The 16,789-nt window shown below is 54.1% G+C and overlaps 2 protein-coding genes across 3 annotated transcripts in view; one reads left to right on the top strand and one right to left on the bottom strand.

The window, feature by feature from the left end:
- LOC137364730 (uncharacterized) overlaps positions 1-16,789 on the top strand; it is a 167,280-nt gene that overhangs the window by 95,384 nt on the left and 55,107 nt on the right. The gene's annotated exons all lie outside the window — the stretch shown is intronic.
- The window catches only part of LOC137364731 (calcium-binding protein 5-like), a 58,075-nt gene continuing 45,483 nt past the window's right edge, over positions 4,198-16,789 (bottom strand). For both annotated transcript variants that reach the window (XM_068027763.1, XM_068027761.1), the window contains exons 5-6: positions 12,212-12,359; positions 4,198-4,223 (exon numbers count right to left, since the gene is read on the bottom strand). In XM_068027763.1, the coding sequence (XP_067883864.1) occupies positions 4,198-4,223; positions 12,212-12,359 (174 nt within the window). The remainder of the gene's footprint in view (positions 4,224-12,211; positions 12,360-16,789) is intronic.

Below are 16,789 nucleotides of genomic sequence, written 5' to 3' on the forward strand. Positions count from 1 at the left end.
AGGGGACTGAGAGACACCAGTCAGTGTACAGATATCACCCTGAGAGAGAGAGAGGGCATCTGAGAGACACCAGTCAGTGTACAGATATCACCCTGAGAGAGAGAGAGAGAGGACTGAGAGACACCAGTCAGTGTACAGATATCACCCTGAGAGAGAGAGGACTGAGAGACACCAGTCAGTGTACAGATATCACCCTGAGAGAGGGACTGAGAGACACCAGTCAGTGTACAGATATCACCCTGAGAGAGAGAGAGGACTGAGAGACACCAGTCAGTGTACAGATATCACCCTGAGAGAGAGAGGACTGAGAGACACCAGTCAGTGTACAGATATCACCCTGAGAGAGAGGGGACTGAGAGACACCAGTCAGTGTACAGATATCACCCTGAGAGAGAGAGAGAGAGAGAGAGGACTGAGAGACACCAGTCAGGGTACAGATATCACCCTGAGAGAGAGGGACTGAGAGACACCAGTCAGTGTACAGATATCACCCTGAGAGAGAGGGACTGAGAGACACCAGTCAGTGTACAGATATCACCCTGAGAGAGAGAGAGAGGGGACTGAGGGACACCAGTCAGTGTACAGATATCACCCTGAGAGGGAGGGACTGAGAGACACCAGTCAGTGCACAGATATCTCCCTGAGAGAGAGGGACTGAGAGACACCAGTCAGTGCACAGATATCACCCTGAGAGAGGGGGACTGAGAGACACCAGTCAGTGTACAGATATCTCCCTGAGAGAGAGGGACTGAGAGACACCAGTCAGTGCACAGATATCTCCCTGAGAGAGAGGGGAATGGGAGACACCAGTCATTGCACAGATATCACCCTGAGAGAGAGAGGGACTGAGAGACACCAGTCAGTGTACAGATATCTCCCTGAGAGAGAGGGACTGAGAGACACCAGTCAGTGTACAGATATCACCCTGAGAGCAGGAACCCTGGCTGATTTCCCCCCCCCCCCCCACAAACCCCACTCTCTCTCTCTAACCCAGGGGTCACTGGACAGTGATCAGGAGCAGGAACCCTGGCTGATTTCCCCCTCTCTCTCTAACCCAGGGGTCACTGGTCAGTGATCAGGAGCAGGAACCCTGGCTGATTTCCCTCCCTCTCTCTCTAACCCAGGGGTCACTGGTCAGTGATCAGGAGCAGGAACGCTGGCTGATTTCCCCTCTCTCTCTCTAACCCAGGGGTCACTGGACAGTGATCAGGAGCAGGAACCCTGGCTGATTTCCTCTCTCTCTCGAACCCAGGGGTCACTGGACAGTGATCAGGAGCAGGAACCCTGGCTGATTTCCCCCCTCTCTCTCTAACCCAGGGATCACTGGACAGTGATCAGGAGCAGGAACCCTGGCTGATTTCCCCCTCTCTCTCTAACCCAGGGGTCACTGGACAGTGATCAGGAGCAGGAACCCTGGCTGATTTTCCCCTCTCTCTCTAACCCAGGGGTCACTGGACAGTGATCAGGAGCAGGAACCCTGGCTGATTTCCCCTCTCTCTCTAACCCAGGGGTCACTGGACAGTGATCAGGAGCAGGAACCCTGGCTGATTTCCCCCTCTCTCTCTCTAACCCAGGGGTCACTGGACAGTGATCAGGAGCAGGAACCCTGGCTGATTTCCCCCTCTCTCTCTAACCCAGGGGTCACTGGACAGTGATCAGGAGCAGGAACCTCCCAGAATTAGAGATCCAATGGACTAGGGAAAATGAGGAATTGAAGGAAATTAGTATTAGTGAGAAGGTTGTGCTGGAGAAATGAATGGGGCTGAAGGTTGATAAATCTCCAGGACCTGATATTCTACATCCCAGAGTGTTGAAAGAGGTAGCTATGGAGATAGTGGATGCATTGGTGATGATCTCCCAAAATTCTACAGATTCTGGAACGATTTCTGCAGATTGGAAGGTAGCAAATGTCACTCCACTATTTAAGAAGGGAGGGAGAGAGAAAACAGGGAATTACAGACCTGTTAGTCTTACATTAGTAGCAGGGAAAATGTGAGGATTTATTCTAAAGGATGTGATAAATGGACATTTAGATAATAATGATCTGATTGGGAATAGTCAAGATGGATTTGTAAATGGAAAATCATGTTTGATGAACCTGTTGGAGTTTTTTGAGGATGTTACTAACAGAATTGATAAAGGGGAGTCAGTGGACGTGATATACTTGGATTTTCAGAAGGCTTTTGACAAAGTTCCCCGCAGGAGGTTGGTTAGCAAAATTAAAGCACATGGGATAGGAGGTAATATACAGGCCTAGATTAAGGATTGGTTAACAGGCAGAAAACAGAGAGTAGGAATAAACAGGTCATTCTCACGTTGGCAGGCTGTGACTGGTGGGGTACTGGAGGGATCAGTACTTGGGCCACAGCTGTTCACAATATATATCAATGAATCGGATGCGGGAACAAATGTAATATTTCCAAGTTCACAGATGTTACAAAACTAGGTGGGAATGTGTGTTGTGAGGAAGATGCAAAGCGGCTTCAAGGGGATTTGGACAGACTTAGTGAGCGGGCAAGATTGTGGCAGATGGAATATAATGTGGAAAAATGTGAGGTTATCCATTTTGGTAGGAGGAATAGATGTGCAGAGTATTTCTTAAATGGTAAGAGATGAGAAAGTATAGATGTACAAAGGGACCTGTGTGTCCTTGTCAATAAGTCACTGAAAGCTAACATGCAGGTGCAGCAAGCAATTAAGAAGGCTAATGGTCTGTTAGTCTTTATCATAAGAGGATTTGAGTACAGGAGTAGTGAAGTCTTGCTTCAATTGTATAGAACCTTTGTTAGACTGCACCTGGAGTACTGTGTGCAGTTTTGGTCACCTTACCTTAGGAAGGATATTATTGCCATAGAAGGGAGTGCAATGAAGATTCACCAGACTTGTTCCCGGGGTGGCGAGACTGTCCAATAAAGAGAGATTGGGGAAACTGGGCCTGTATTTTCTCGGGTTTTGAAGAATGAGAGATGATCTCATTGAAACCTACAAAATACCGAAAGGGATAAACAGGGTAGATGCAGGTAAAATGTTTCCCCTGGTTGGGGAGTCTAGAACCAGGGGACACAATTTCAAAATAAGGGGGAAGCCACTTCGGACAGAGATGAGGAGAAATTTCTTTACTCAGAGGGTTGTGAATCTTTGGAATTCTCTACCCCAGAGAGCTGTGGAAGCTCAGTCATTGAGTATGTTTAAAGTAGAGATTGACAGATTTCTAAATACCAATGACATAAAGGGATATGAGGATATTGTGGGAGAAAGGTATTGAAGTGGATGATCAGCCATGATTGTATTGAATAGCGGGGTAGGCTCGATGGGTTGAATGGCCTACTCCTGCTCCTATATTCCTATGTTCCTATGAACCCTGGCTGATTTCCACCCATCCCTCCCCGCCTCCCTCTCTCTCTCTCTCTTTCTCACTGTCTGTCTATCTCTTTCTCTGTCTCTCTCTGTCTCTCTCTGTCTGTCTCTCTGTCTCTCTCTGTCTGTCTCTCTCTCTCACTGTCTGTCTATCTCTCTCTCTGTCTCTGTCTGTCTGTCTCTCTGTCTCTCTCTCTGTCTCTGTCTGTCTCTCACTGTCTGTCTATCTCTCTCTCTGTCTCTGTCTGTCTCTCTCTCTGTCTGTCTCTCTCTCTCTCTGTCTCTCTCTCTCTGTCTCTCTCTCTCTGTCTGTCTCTCTCTCTCTCTCTCTCTGTCTCTGTCTGTCTCTCTCCCTCACTCTGTCTCTCTCCCTCTCTCTGTCTCTCTCCCTCTCTCTGTCTCTCTCCCTCGCTCTGTCTCTCTCCCTCTCTCTGTCTCTCTCCCTCTCTCTCTCTCCCTCTCTGTCTCTCCCTCTCTCTGTCTCTCTCCCTCTCTCTGTCTCTCTCCCTCTCTCTCCGTCTCTCTCTCCCCCTCTCTGTCTCTCTCTCTCTCTGTCTGTCTCTCTCTCTCTCTTCTCTCTCTCTATCTGTCTCTGTCTCTCTCTCTGTCTTTCTCTCTCTCTCTGTTTCTCTCTCTGTTTCTCTCTCTGTTTCTCTCTCTGTCTCTCTCCCTCTCTCTCCCTCTCTCTCTCTCTCTCTCCCCCCCCCCCCCCCCCCCCCCCCCGCCGCCCTCTGTCTCTGTCTCTCCCTCTGTCTCTCTCTATCCCAGGGACAATAAGCGTGACCCCATCTGAAATCCAAATGGCACGCCTTTCACCGTCTTCGTCGATACTTGGTCAGATCAGCGTGACATCATGCGAACAAATTCTGCAAAAAAAAACATTCAGAATTTCAGAGATGCAGCCAGGTATAGCATGGGGTTAGATACAGAGTAAATCTCCCTCTACACTGTCCCCCATCAAACACTCCCAGGACAGGTACAGTACGGGGGTTAGATACAGAGTAAAGCTCCCTCTACACTGTCCCCCATCAAACACTCCCAGGACAGGTACAGTACGGGGGTTAGATACAGAGTAAAGCTCCCTCTACACTGTCCCCATCAAACACTCCCAGGACAGGTACAGTACGGGGTTAGATACAGAGTAAAGCTCCCTCTACACTGTCCCCATCAAACACTCCCCAGGACAGGTACAGTGCAGGGGTTAGATACAGAGTAAAGCTCCCTCTACACTGTCCCCCATCAAACACTCCCAGGACAGGTACAGTACGGGGGTTAGATACAGAGTAAAGCTCCCTCTACACTGTCCCCCATCAAACACTCCCAGGACAGGTACAGTACGGGGGTTAGATACAGAGTAAAGCTCCCTCTACACTGTCCCCATCAAACACTCCCAGGACAGGTACAGTACGGGGGTTAGATACAGAGTAAAGCTCCCTCTACACTGTCCCCATCAAACACTCCCAGGACAGATACAGCACTGGGATTGGCTGTTCTCTGATTTGGGAGCCTGAGTGTTGAGAGCCTCAACGAGGTGCAGCTGACTGTGCTGGTGGCAGTTGGAGGTTGCAGAGGTGGAGAGAGGAGCTACCAACAAGCAGTGGAAAACTCCAACAACAGTCTCCATTAAAGAGAAGAAAGGGACATTTTTTGGAAACAAGGCTTTGTCTGGAGGTGGGTGCTGAACACCAGTAATTTACTTTGGACTGTTGGGGGAGGAACAAGTGGCTGGAACAACAAGGGGTGGGGCTGCCAATTCAACAGGAATCTGTGCTGCTGCAAAAGCACACAGGGAAGCTCCCTCCCCACCCCAATTGCCAAGCCTGGGTCAGCTGAAGCTGCCCAGCTAAACAGACGGAAGGGGATAGATAGTGCCTGGGCAGCTTCAGCTGACCCAGGTGAAGACGACTCCCCCAACCAGAAGACCGGAAGACCAACTTCAAAGACTGTTTGTTTTAAGTGTACTGTGAGCACCACCTCCAGAAAGCAAGTCATCCCTTCCAGCCTGCCTTTGCCTCTCCTCTCTTACCTCAGCCTCTCCACTAACCTGTTGTTTGTTTGTTTGTCTTTTCAATTTTTTCTGTGAATCTGTTATTTAGTGTGCAAGTCCACAATTTGGGGTGGGTTTAGCTCTTGGACCCATGGCAAGCCCTTCATCACCGGTGGCGGGGCCCTCTACTACCTACGCAGCTGCAGCTTCTGTGGCTGCCCACGTGGCCCCGTCACCCTTTAAATTATTGACATGCAGCCATGGGGTGAAGAGCTATCCCCACCCCAACATGTCTATTGAGGCCTGCGTTAAGGCAATGGCTGTGGTTGTCAGCCCCTCGGCCATTGTTGCGGCCTCAAAGATGCATGGGAAGGCTGTGTTCTTTTTGAAGACCGAGCGGGCGGTGTCCCTGGCCCTGAGTAAAGGGCTCACTGTGGGGGGGACCTTCCTGCCAGTGGACCCTCTGGGGGCCACTGCGCATCGGATAATGTTGTCCAACGTCCCACCCTTCATTCCCAGTGAGCTCCTCCTCCCCCACCTGCACCATCTGGGGGAGGTGAGGTCGGGGATCACCCCAGTCCGGCTTGATCTTCGGGAGCACAGCCTCCAACATGTCTACTCCTTCCGCCGCCAGTTATTTATGCAGCTGGCGCGGGAGGAGGACACGGAGGGCCAATTTTATGTGGAGTTCCAGGGGACGGCCTACCGCGTCTTCTGGACCTCGGACGGGGCACGGTGCCACGTCTGCAAGGGGGTGGGGCATGTTCGTAAGAACTGCCCCAACCTCCCGGCCGCCAGCTCCACCTCGGCGGCCCAGAGTGGTTCCACAGCACCTCCTCCCACTCCCCCCGCAGATCCAACAGACACCGCTCAGTCGGTTCCGGAGGCTGTGGTTTTCACAGCCTCTGGCGGGGAGGGGAGCGTCCGTCCGAGTGGAAGGAAGACGCGGGGAAAAAGGAGACATCGTGAGGCGCGTCCCCTGGACACTTTGACTCAACCCGAGCCTGAGCTCAGCCCAAAGCCCATTCCCATGGAATCCACCTGTCCCAGGGCTGGGCTCAGGCCCAGGGTGACTAAAAAGGGAAAAAAGGGTGCGGAGGCGGAGGCCTCTGATGACATGGAGGTCTCTGAGTCTCCGCGCCCAAGTGCGAAAAAGAGGAGAAGGCACCCCTCCACAGAAATAACACAGGGCCCTGAGGTGCAGGGCCCATCTGTTGGAGGGGAGCTGTCTCCTGTTTCTGGTCCTCAGGTTCCCCCTACCGCCACCACCAAGGCTGCAAAGTCCGGCCAGGTGCTCCCTATTCCTCAGGATGGAGGGGAGGGGATGGCCCCGGTACGTGAGGCCCCTCCTGAAGGAGTAAGTGGGGCCCTGCTTGTGGTGGGGGAGCCTGGGGAAACCGCCCATTCCGCCACTGCTACTGGGTCGGGTGCCCTGAATGAAGGGGAGGGCGAGGCCCCAGAGGGTCGGGCCTCCCAGCCGGAGTCCACCACCAACCAGGAGACACCCGACCCAGTTATAACTGAGAATGCTGCCCCATCTGCTGGGCCTGTGGGTGCTGGCGGAGCGGGAGATGGCCTCCTCTCGCCGCCTCCAGTCTCGGCTCCGGCTGGTTTCCCGGAGTCTGGAACTTCTGTCTCCCCTGGACCACTCATTGGCCTGGGGATGGAGGTGGAGGGGGGTCCTGAACCGCTGGTGCCTACAGGCTCCAGTTTCACAATAGAACCCAGAGAGGACTCCTCCGCCATCGATCCTGGGGGTGGGATCGTGACGGAGGCGGGACCAGCTGGCGCGGCCGGGACGTCCGCCCCACAGTGTGTGGTGGATGTGTCGGCCGCTGGCGGTGACGACCCGGAGGAGGATGGGGATTCGGTGCGGGGCACGGAGGATGATCTTGATTCCATCGCCAGTGAGGTGGTGGAGTCCCTCGTGCCTCCCACCGAATCTCCTCTCATCCCCACGGCGGAACTCCGGGATTTCCTCGCGGCTTGCAGGGGTTGCCGCAATAAAGTTCAGCTGGCCCTCGACCGTTGGTCGAATCTGGCGCTGATCATCCAGTCCGTCCGTGCCGCCCTTAAGATAGCGGGCAAGCGCGCGGACGTGAAACTGGTTGAGAGGCGCCGTTTTAATGTGTTCCTCAATGGGTTGCTGGGGGAGTGGAGGGCCAGGTGCACTTCCACTCCCTCCTCACAGTGAGGTGTTGGTGACGGGTTTTAAGTACCTTTGACATGAAGATAACCATAGCCAGCCTCAACATCAACGGCAGCAGAGGGGCTCACCGCAGATTTCACAATCTCTCAGTCCTCAGGGAAGGGAGATACGCGGTGAGCTTTCTGCAGGAAACCCACACCGTTCCGGGAGACGAAGCCACCTGGCTCCTGGAGTGGCAGGGTGGGGTCTACATGAGTCACCTCACCCCTATTTCTAGTGGGGTGGCTATCTTGTTGGCCCCGACTTTTCAGCCGGAGATCTTGGGGGTCAAGGAGCTAGTGCCGGGCCGCTTGCTCCACCTCGCCGTTCGCCTGGGTAGCGTGCCGCTCCACTTTGTGAACGTGTACGCGCCCAGACCTGGCGCGTTGCAAGCGCGCTTCTTTGAAGAAGTGTCCGCTCTCTTGAGCTCCATCGATAGCGGCGAGTGCATCATCCTCGGGGGGGATTTTAACTGCACCCTCGACGTGGGGGATCGCTCCGGTCCCCAGCGCGGCCAAGCGTCGGTGGAGATATTGAGGGGACTGATCAGCTCCCTTAACTTGGTGGACGTCTGGCGGAATCTCCATCCCGACTCCAGCGCCTTCACGTGGAGGTCTGGAGGAGGGGGGTCGCGAATCGACCGCCTCTACATTTCGCAGGCGTACGTCTCCCGGGTTTCGGCGGCCTCCATGCGGCTGGTGCCGTGCTCGGACCACCGCCTGGTGTGGGCGGAGTTTACTCCGCTCTGCACGCGGGCGGGGTCCGCGTACTGGCACTTTAACAACCGGCTGCTGGAGGACGTGCGATTTCGGGACTCGTTCTGTCGATTCTGGTCCGACTGGAGAAGGAAGCAGGGGGGCTTCCCCTCCTTGAGGCTATGGTGGGATGTGGGCAAGACTCACATCCGCGTCTTCTGTCAGGAGTACGCGAAGGGGTCGACCAAGAGGCGGGAAGCCGAGATCGGGCGCCTTGAGAGGGAGGTGCTCGACTTGGAATCCCGCCTCGGTCATGCCGTCGTGGACCCGGCCCTGTGGCAGGCGTACAAAGAGAAGAAGGGCGCGCTGAGGAACCTGCAGCTCATAGGGTCCCGAGGCGCGTACGTGAGGTCGCGGATCCAGATCCTGGAAGATTTGGACCGCGCCTCACCCTTCTTCTACTCGCTGGAAAAATGGCGGGGGGTCCGTAAGCAGCTCGTTGAGCTGCTGGCCGACGACGGATCCTCCATCACGGATCCGGAGGGAATGGGCCTCCTGGTCCGGACGTATTACAGTGCGTTGTTCTCTCCGGATCCGTCCAGCGAGGATGCGCGCGGAGTTTTGTGGGAGGACCTGCCGCAGGTCAGCCCGGAGGGCGCCGAAGGATTGGAGGCTCCGCTCACGTTGGCGGAGCTGACTGGCGCCCTCCACCAGCTCTCGAGGGGCAAATCCCCAGGGCTGGATGGGTTGACCGTGGAGTTCCTCAGGGCGTTCTGGGACGTCCTGGGGGACGATTACGCGCGGGTCCTGGGGGAAAGCCTGGCGACCGGGGAGATGCCCCTCTCGTGGCGCAGGGCGGTCATCGTCCTGCTGCCGAAGAGGGGCGATCTCCGCCTGCTTAAAAACTGGCGTCCGGTCTCCCTCCTCAGCACAGATTATAAGATCTTTGCCCGGGCTATGTCTACCCGCCTGGGCTCCGTGCTGGCCCACACGATCCACCCCGACCAGTCCTACACGGTCCCGGGCCGGTCCATCCAGGACAACATCCACCTGGTCCGGGACCTGATCCATCTTTCCCAGAGGACTGGTCAGTCGGTCGCCTTTCTCTCCCTCGATCAGGAGAAGGCGTTCGACAGGGTGGATCACGATTACCTTTTCGGGACTCTGCGCGCTTTCGGACTCGGGCCGCATTTCGTGGCCCGGGTCCGACTTTTATACGCCGCCGCAGAGTGTCTAGTCAAAGTTAACGGGTCCTTGACGGCGCCCCTTCGATTTGGGAGAGGAGTGCGTCAGGGGTGCCCCATGTCCGGCCAATTGTATACCATCTGCGTGGAGCCCTTCCTGTGCCTGCTTCGCAGGAGGTTGACGGGATTGGCTCTGCGCGAGCCGGCCATGCGGGTCGTCCTCTCGGCTTACGCCGACGACGTGCTCCTCGCAATCACAGATCCCGTTGACTTGCGGAGGATGCGCGACTGCCAGCAGACCTTTTCTGCCGCGTCCTCCGCGAGGATCAATTGGGAGAAATGTTCCGGACTCCTGGTTGGTCAGTGGCGGGTGGACTCCCTGCCGGAGGAGATGACACCTTTTGCGTGGAGCACCACGCACCTCCTCTATCTGGGAGTCCACCTTAGCCCCGCTGAGGAAGCCTGGCCGGCAAACTGGCAGGAGTTGGAGGCGAAAGTCACCGCTCGGCTGGGGCGCTGGACAGGACTGCTCCGAGTGCTTTCCTACAGGGGCCGAGCGTTGGTCATAAACCAACTGGTGGCCTCCATGCTGTGGTACCGGTTGGTCACTTTGGCCCCGCCCCCTGTATTTGCCACCAAGATCCAGAAGAAACTCGTTGATTTCTTCTGGGGCAAGAGGAAACACTGGGTCTCTGCCGCGGTCCTGAGTCTCCCGATCGAGGAGGGCGGTCAGTCGCTGGTGTGCGTCCGCACCCAGGCTGCGACTCTCCGCCTTCGGACCCTGCAGAGATACCTGTACGTCGAGCGTCCTCCCAGATGGTGTGCGCTGGTGACGTATTTTTTCCGCCAGTGTCACTGCCTTCAAGACGACACGCAGCTCCCGGTGGAGTCCGTTAGCCGCGCCTCTCTGAGGGAGTTGCCTGTCTTTTACCGGGATCTTTTCCGAGTCTGGAACATGGTCGCCTCCAGTCAGGGCGCTCCCCCGCCGGCGGAGGAGGGCGCCTCGGCTGTCCGGGCGGCCGAATCCGGGGACGGTCCGGCGGGCGGAGGAGTAGCCGAAACCCCCGGGACGCCCCTCACTGCGGGTGGCGAGGGGGCTCGGGAGTGCGGAGCGATCCCGGCCGAGCTGACCCCCGCTCGGCCGGAACTGCTCATTGGACCCAGGCCCCGAAACCCTCCTCGGGAGCCGGTCCCGCACAACCCGAGCCGCCTCTCGGAAATGTCCTCCGTGCCATTCCAATCGGCGCGGAGGGGTTTCCTGTACGGGCTGCTCCTGCACACTCTCCACTTCCTCGCCCTCGTCAGCCGGCCGGACACGCCCTGGCGGTCCGCGTTGCCATCTGGCGGCGAGGGGAAACCCCGATGGAGGTCTCTCTACGCGGGAGTCTTCCCCCTTTACATCGGGGACCTGGGGTGGAGGGTGCTGCACAGAGCAGTCCCGTGCAATAGGCTTTTAAGCAGGTTCACGGACTCCCAGGCCAGCTGTACTTTCTGCGGCCTGGACGAGTCCGTGTTCCACATTTATATGGAGTGTGCGAGGTTGCAGCCCCTATTTGAGTATCTGAAGGGGCTGCTCCTCAAATTCTTGCTGCACTTCAGTCCCACGCTCCTGATCTTTGGGCACCCGGTGCGGAGGGGCTTGGGCCGGGAGAAGGATCTCCTCGTCGGTCTGCTCCTGGGCCTGGCCAAGGTGGCAATTCACAGGTCCAGGTTGCGGGCCGTCGGGGGGTCCGTCCTCCCCGATTGCCTGCCCCTCTTCCGCGGTTACGTTCGCGCCCGGGTGTCCCTGGAAAAGGAGCATGCGGTGTCCGCCGGTACGCTTGAGGCCTTCCGCGACCGGTGGGCACCGCAGGGACTGGAGTGCATCGTCGACGCCGAGAATGGCATTTTAATTTGAGTTTTTTTGTTTATCTGGTTTTAATAAAGTTATTTTAAAAATATAAGTGTGTATATAAAGGGGAAAAAAAAAAACGGGGGTTAGATACAGAGTAAAGCTCCCTCTACACTGTCCCCATCAAACACTCCCAGGACAGGTACAGTACGGGGGGTTAGATACAGAGTAAAGCTCCCTCTGCACTGTCCCCCATCAAACACTCCCAGGACAGGTGCAGTACGGGGGTTAGATACAGAGTAAAGCTCCCACTACACTGTCCCCATCAAACACTCCCAGGACAGGTACAGTACGGGGGTTAGATACAGAGTAAAGCTCCCTCTACACTGTCCCCCATCAAACACTCCCAGGACAGGTACAGTACGGGGGGTTAGATACAGAGTAAAGCTCCCTCTACACTGTCCCCCATCAAACACTCCCAGGACAGGTACAGTACGGGGGTTAGATACAGAGTAAAGCTCCCTCTACACTGTCCCCCATCAAACACTCCCAGGACAGGTACAGTACGGGGGGTTAGATACAGAGTAAAACTCCCTCTGCACTGTCCCCCATCAAACACTCCCAGGACAGGTACAGTACGGGGGTTAGATACAGAGTAAAGCTCCCTCTACACTGTCCCCCATCAAACACTCCCAGGACAGGTACAGTACGGGGGGTTAGATACAGAGTAAAGCTCCCTCTACACTGTCCCCCATCAAACACTCCCAGGACAGGTACAGTACGGGGGTTAGATACAGAGTAAAGCTCCCTCTACACTGTCCCCCATCAAACACTCCCAGGACAGGTACAGTACGGGGGGTTAGATACAGAGTAAAGCTCCCTCTACACTGTCCCCCATCAAACACTCCCAGGACAGGTACAGTACGGGGGTTAGATACAGAGTAAATCTCCCTCTACAGCCACACTGACCTTCAAAGTCCACTGTCCCATCTCCATTGATGTCAGCCTCCTTCACCACATCTTCAATCTCCACTGTGGAGAGTTGCACGCCCACTAGTTTCTGCATGGCGTGTCGGAGTTCACTGATGGTGATCTCCCCATCTCCATTCGCATCAAACTGAGAGAGAGAAGGATGAGAATTACATCAACAAGGTGACATCAATTCCATGTCCACTCTCCCCCTATCACTGACTCTACACCCATTTAATCACCCACAGCCCATGTCCACTCTCCCTCTATCACTGACTCTACACCCATTTAATCACCCACAGCCCATGTCCACTCTCCCCTATCACTGACTCTACACCCATTTAATCACCCACAGCCCATGTCCACTCTCTCCTATCACTGACTCTGCACCCATTTAATCACCCACAGTCCATGTCCACTCTCCCCTATCACTGACTCTACACCCATTTAATCACCCACAGCCCATGTCCAGTCTCCTCCATCACTGACTCTACACCCATTTAATCACCCACAGTCCATGTCCACTCTCCCCTATCACTGACTCTACACCCATTTAATCACCCACAGCCCATGTCCACTCTCCTCTATCACTGACTCTACACCCATTTAATCACCCACAGCCCATGTCCACTCTCCTCTATCACTGACTCTACACCCATTTAATCACCCACAGCCCATGTCCACTCTCCCCTATCACTGACTCTACACCCATTTAATCACCCACAGCCCATGTCCACTCTCCTCTATCACTGACTCTGCACCCATTTAATCACCCACAGCCCATGTCCACTCTCCCCTATCACTGACTCTACACCCATTTAATCACCCACAGCCCATGTCCACTCTCCTCTATCACTGACTCTACACCCATTTAATCACCCACAGCCCATGTCCACTCTCCCCTATCACTGACTCTACACCCATTTAATCACCCACAGCCCATGTCCACTCTCCCCCGATCACTGACTCTACACCCATTTAATCACCCACAGCCCATGTCCACTCTCCCCTATCGCTGACTCTACACCCATTTAATCACCCACAGCCCATGTCCACTCTCCCCCGATCACTGACTCTACACCCATTTAATCACCCACAGTCCATGTCCACTCTCCCTCTATCACTGACTCTACACCCATTTAATCACCCACAGTCCATGTCCACTCTCCCCTATCACAGACTCTACACCCATTTAATCACCCACAGCCCATGTCCACTCTCCTCTATCACTGACTCTACACCCATTTAATCACCCACAGCCCATGTCCACTCTCCTCTATCACTGACTCTACACCCATTTAATCACCCACAGCCCATGTCCACTCTCCTCTATCACTGACTCTACACCCATTTAATCACCCACAGTCCATGTCCACTCTCCCCCGATCACTGACTCTACACCCATTTAATCACCCACAGCCCATGTCCACTCTCCTCTATCACTGACTCTACACCCATTTAATCACCCACAGCCCATGTCCACTCTCCTCTATCACTGACTCTACACCCATTTAATCACCCACAGCCCATGTCCACTCTCCCCGATCACTAACTCTACACCCATTTAATCACCCACAGCCCATGTCCACTCTCCCCCGATCACTGACTCTACACCCATTTAATCACCCACAGTCCATGTCCACTCTCCTCTATCACTGACTCTACACCCATTTAATCACCCACAGCCCATGTCCACTCTCCCCTATCACTGACTCTACACCCATTTAATCACCCACAGTCCATGTCCACTCTCCCCGATCACTGACTCTACACCCATTTAATCACCCACAGCCCATGTCCACTCTCCCCTATCACTGATTCTACACCCATTTAATCACCCACAGCCCATGTCCACTCTCCCCCATCACTGACTCTGCACCCATTTAATCACCCACAGCCCATGTCCACTCTCCTCTATCACTGACTCTACATCCATTTAATCACCCACAGCCCATGTCCACTCTCCCCTATCACTGACTCTACACCCATTTAATCACCCACAGCCCATGTCCACTCTCCCCTATCACTGACTCTACACCCATTTAATCACCCACAGCCCATGTCCACTCTCCTCTATCACTGACTCTACACCCATTTAATCACCCACAGCCCATGTCCACTCTCCCCTATCACTGACTCTACACCCATTTAATCACCCACAGCCCATGTCCACTCTTCTCTATCACTGACACTACACCCATTTAATCACCCACAGTCCATGTCCACTCTCCCCTATCACTGACTCTACACCCATTTAATCACCCACAGTCCATGTCCACTCTCCTCTATCACTGACTCGACACCCATTTAATCACCCACAGCCCATGTCCACTCTCCTCTATCACTGACTCTACACCCATTTAATCACCCACAGCCCATGTCCACTCTCCTCTATCACTGACTCTACACCCATTTAATCACCCACAGTCCATGTCCACTCTCCTCTATCACTGACTCTACACCCATTTAATCACCCACAGCCCATGTCCACTCTCCCCTATCACTGACTCTACACCCATTTAATCACCCACAGCCCATGTCCACTCTCCTCTATCACTGACTCTACACCCATTTAATCACCCACAGTCCATGTCCACTCTCCTCTATCACTGACTCTACACCCATTTAATCACCCACAGCCCATGTCCACTCTTCTCTATCACTGACTCTACACCCATTTAATCACCCACAGCCCATGTCCACTCTCTCCTATCACTGACTCTGCACCCATTTAATCACCCACAGTCCATGTCCACTCTCCTCTATCACTGACTCTACACCCATTTAATCACCCACAGCCCATGTCCACTCTCCTACATCACTGACTCTACACCCATTTAAACACCCACAGCCCATGTCCACTCTCCCCTATCACTGACTCTACACCCATTTAATCACCCACAGTCCATGTCCACTCTCCTCTATCACTGACTCTACCCCCATTTAATCACCCACAGCCCATGTCCACTCTCCTCTATCACTGACTCTACATCCATTTAATCACCCACAGCCCATGTCCACTCTCCCCGATCACTGACTCTACACCCATTTAATCACCCACAGCCCATGTCCACTCTCCCCTATCACTGACTCTACACCCATTTAATCACCCACAGCCCATGTCCACTCTCCTCTATCACTGACTCTACACCCATTTAATCACCCACAGCCCATGTCCACTCTCCCCTATCACTGACTCTACACCCATTTAATCACCCACAGCCCATGTCCACTCTCCTCTATCACTGACTCTACACCCATTTAATCACCCACAGCCCATGTCCACTCTCTCCTATCACTGACTCTGCACCCATTTAATCACCCACAGTCCATGTCCACTCTCCCCTATCACTGACTCTACACCCATTTAATCACCCACAGCCCATGTCCAGTCTCCTCCATCACTGACTCTACACCCATTTAATCACCCACAGCCCATGTCCACTCTCCCCTATCACTGACTCTACACCCATTTAATCACCCACAGTCCATGTCCACTCTCCTCTATCACTGACTCTACACCCATTTAATCACCCACAGTCCATGTCCACTCTCCTCTATCACTGACTCTACACCCATTTAATCACCCACAGCCCATGTCCACTCTCCCCTATCACTGACTCTACACCCATTTAATCACCCACAGTCCATGTCCACTCTCCTCTATCACTGACTCTACACCCATTTAATCACCCACAGCCCATGTCCACTCTCCACTATCACTGACTCTACACCCATTTAATCACCCACAGCCCATGTCCACTCTCCCCTATCACTGACTCTACACCCATTTAATCACCCACAGTCCATGTCCACTCTCCACTATCACTGACTCTACACCCATTTAATCACCCACAGTCCATGTCCACTCTCCTCTATCACTGACTCTACACCCATTTAATCACCCACAGCCCATGCCCACTCTCCTCTATCACTGACTCTACACCCATTTAATCACCCACAGCCCATGTCCACTCTCCCCTATCACTGACTCTACATCCATTTAATCACCCACAGCCCATGTCCACTCTCCTCTATCACTGACTCTACACCCATTTAATCACCCACAGCCCATGTCCACTCTCCCCATCACTGACTCTACACCCATTTAATCACCCACAGCCCATGTCCACTCTCCCCCATCACTGACTCTACACCCATTTAATCACCCACAGCCCATGTCCACTCTCCCCCTATCACTGACTCTACACCCATTTAATCACCCACAGTCCATGTCCACTCTCCTCTATCACTGACTCTACATCCATTTAATCACCCACAGCCCATGTCCACTCTCCACTATCACTGACTCTACACCCATTTAATCACCCACAGCCCATGTCCACTCTCCTCTATCACTGACTCTACACCCATTTAATCACCCACAGCCCATGTCCACTCTCCCCTATCACTGACTCTACACCCATTTAATCACCCACAGTCCATGTCCACTCTCCTCTATCACTGACTCTACACCCATTTAATCACCCACAGTCCATGTCCACTCTCCTCTATCACTGACTCTACACCCATTTAATCACCCACAGTCCATGTCCAGTCTCCTCTATCACTGACTCT

This window comes from Heterodontus francisci, unplaced genomic scaffold (genome assembly GCF_036365525.1).
Source record: "Heterodontus francisci isolate sHetFra1 unplaced genomic scaffold, sHetFra1.hap1 HAP1_SCAFFOLD_836, whole genome shotgun sequence".
Classification (NCBI taxonomy): domain Eukaryota; kingdom Metazoa; phylum Chordata; class Chondrichthyes; order Heterodontiformes; family Heterodontidae; genus Heterodontus; species Heterodontus francisci.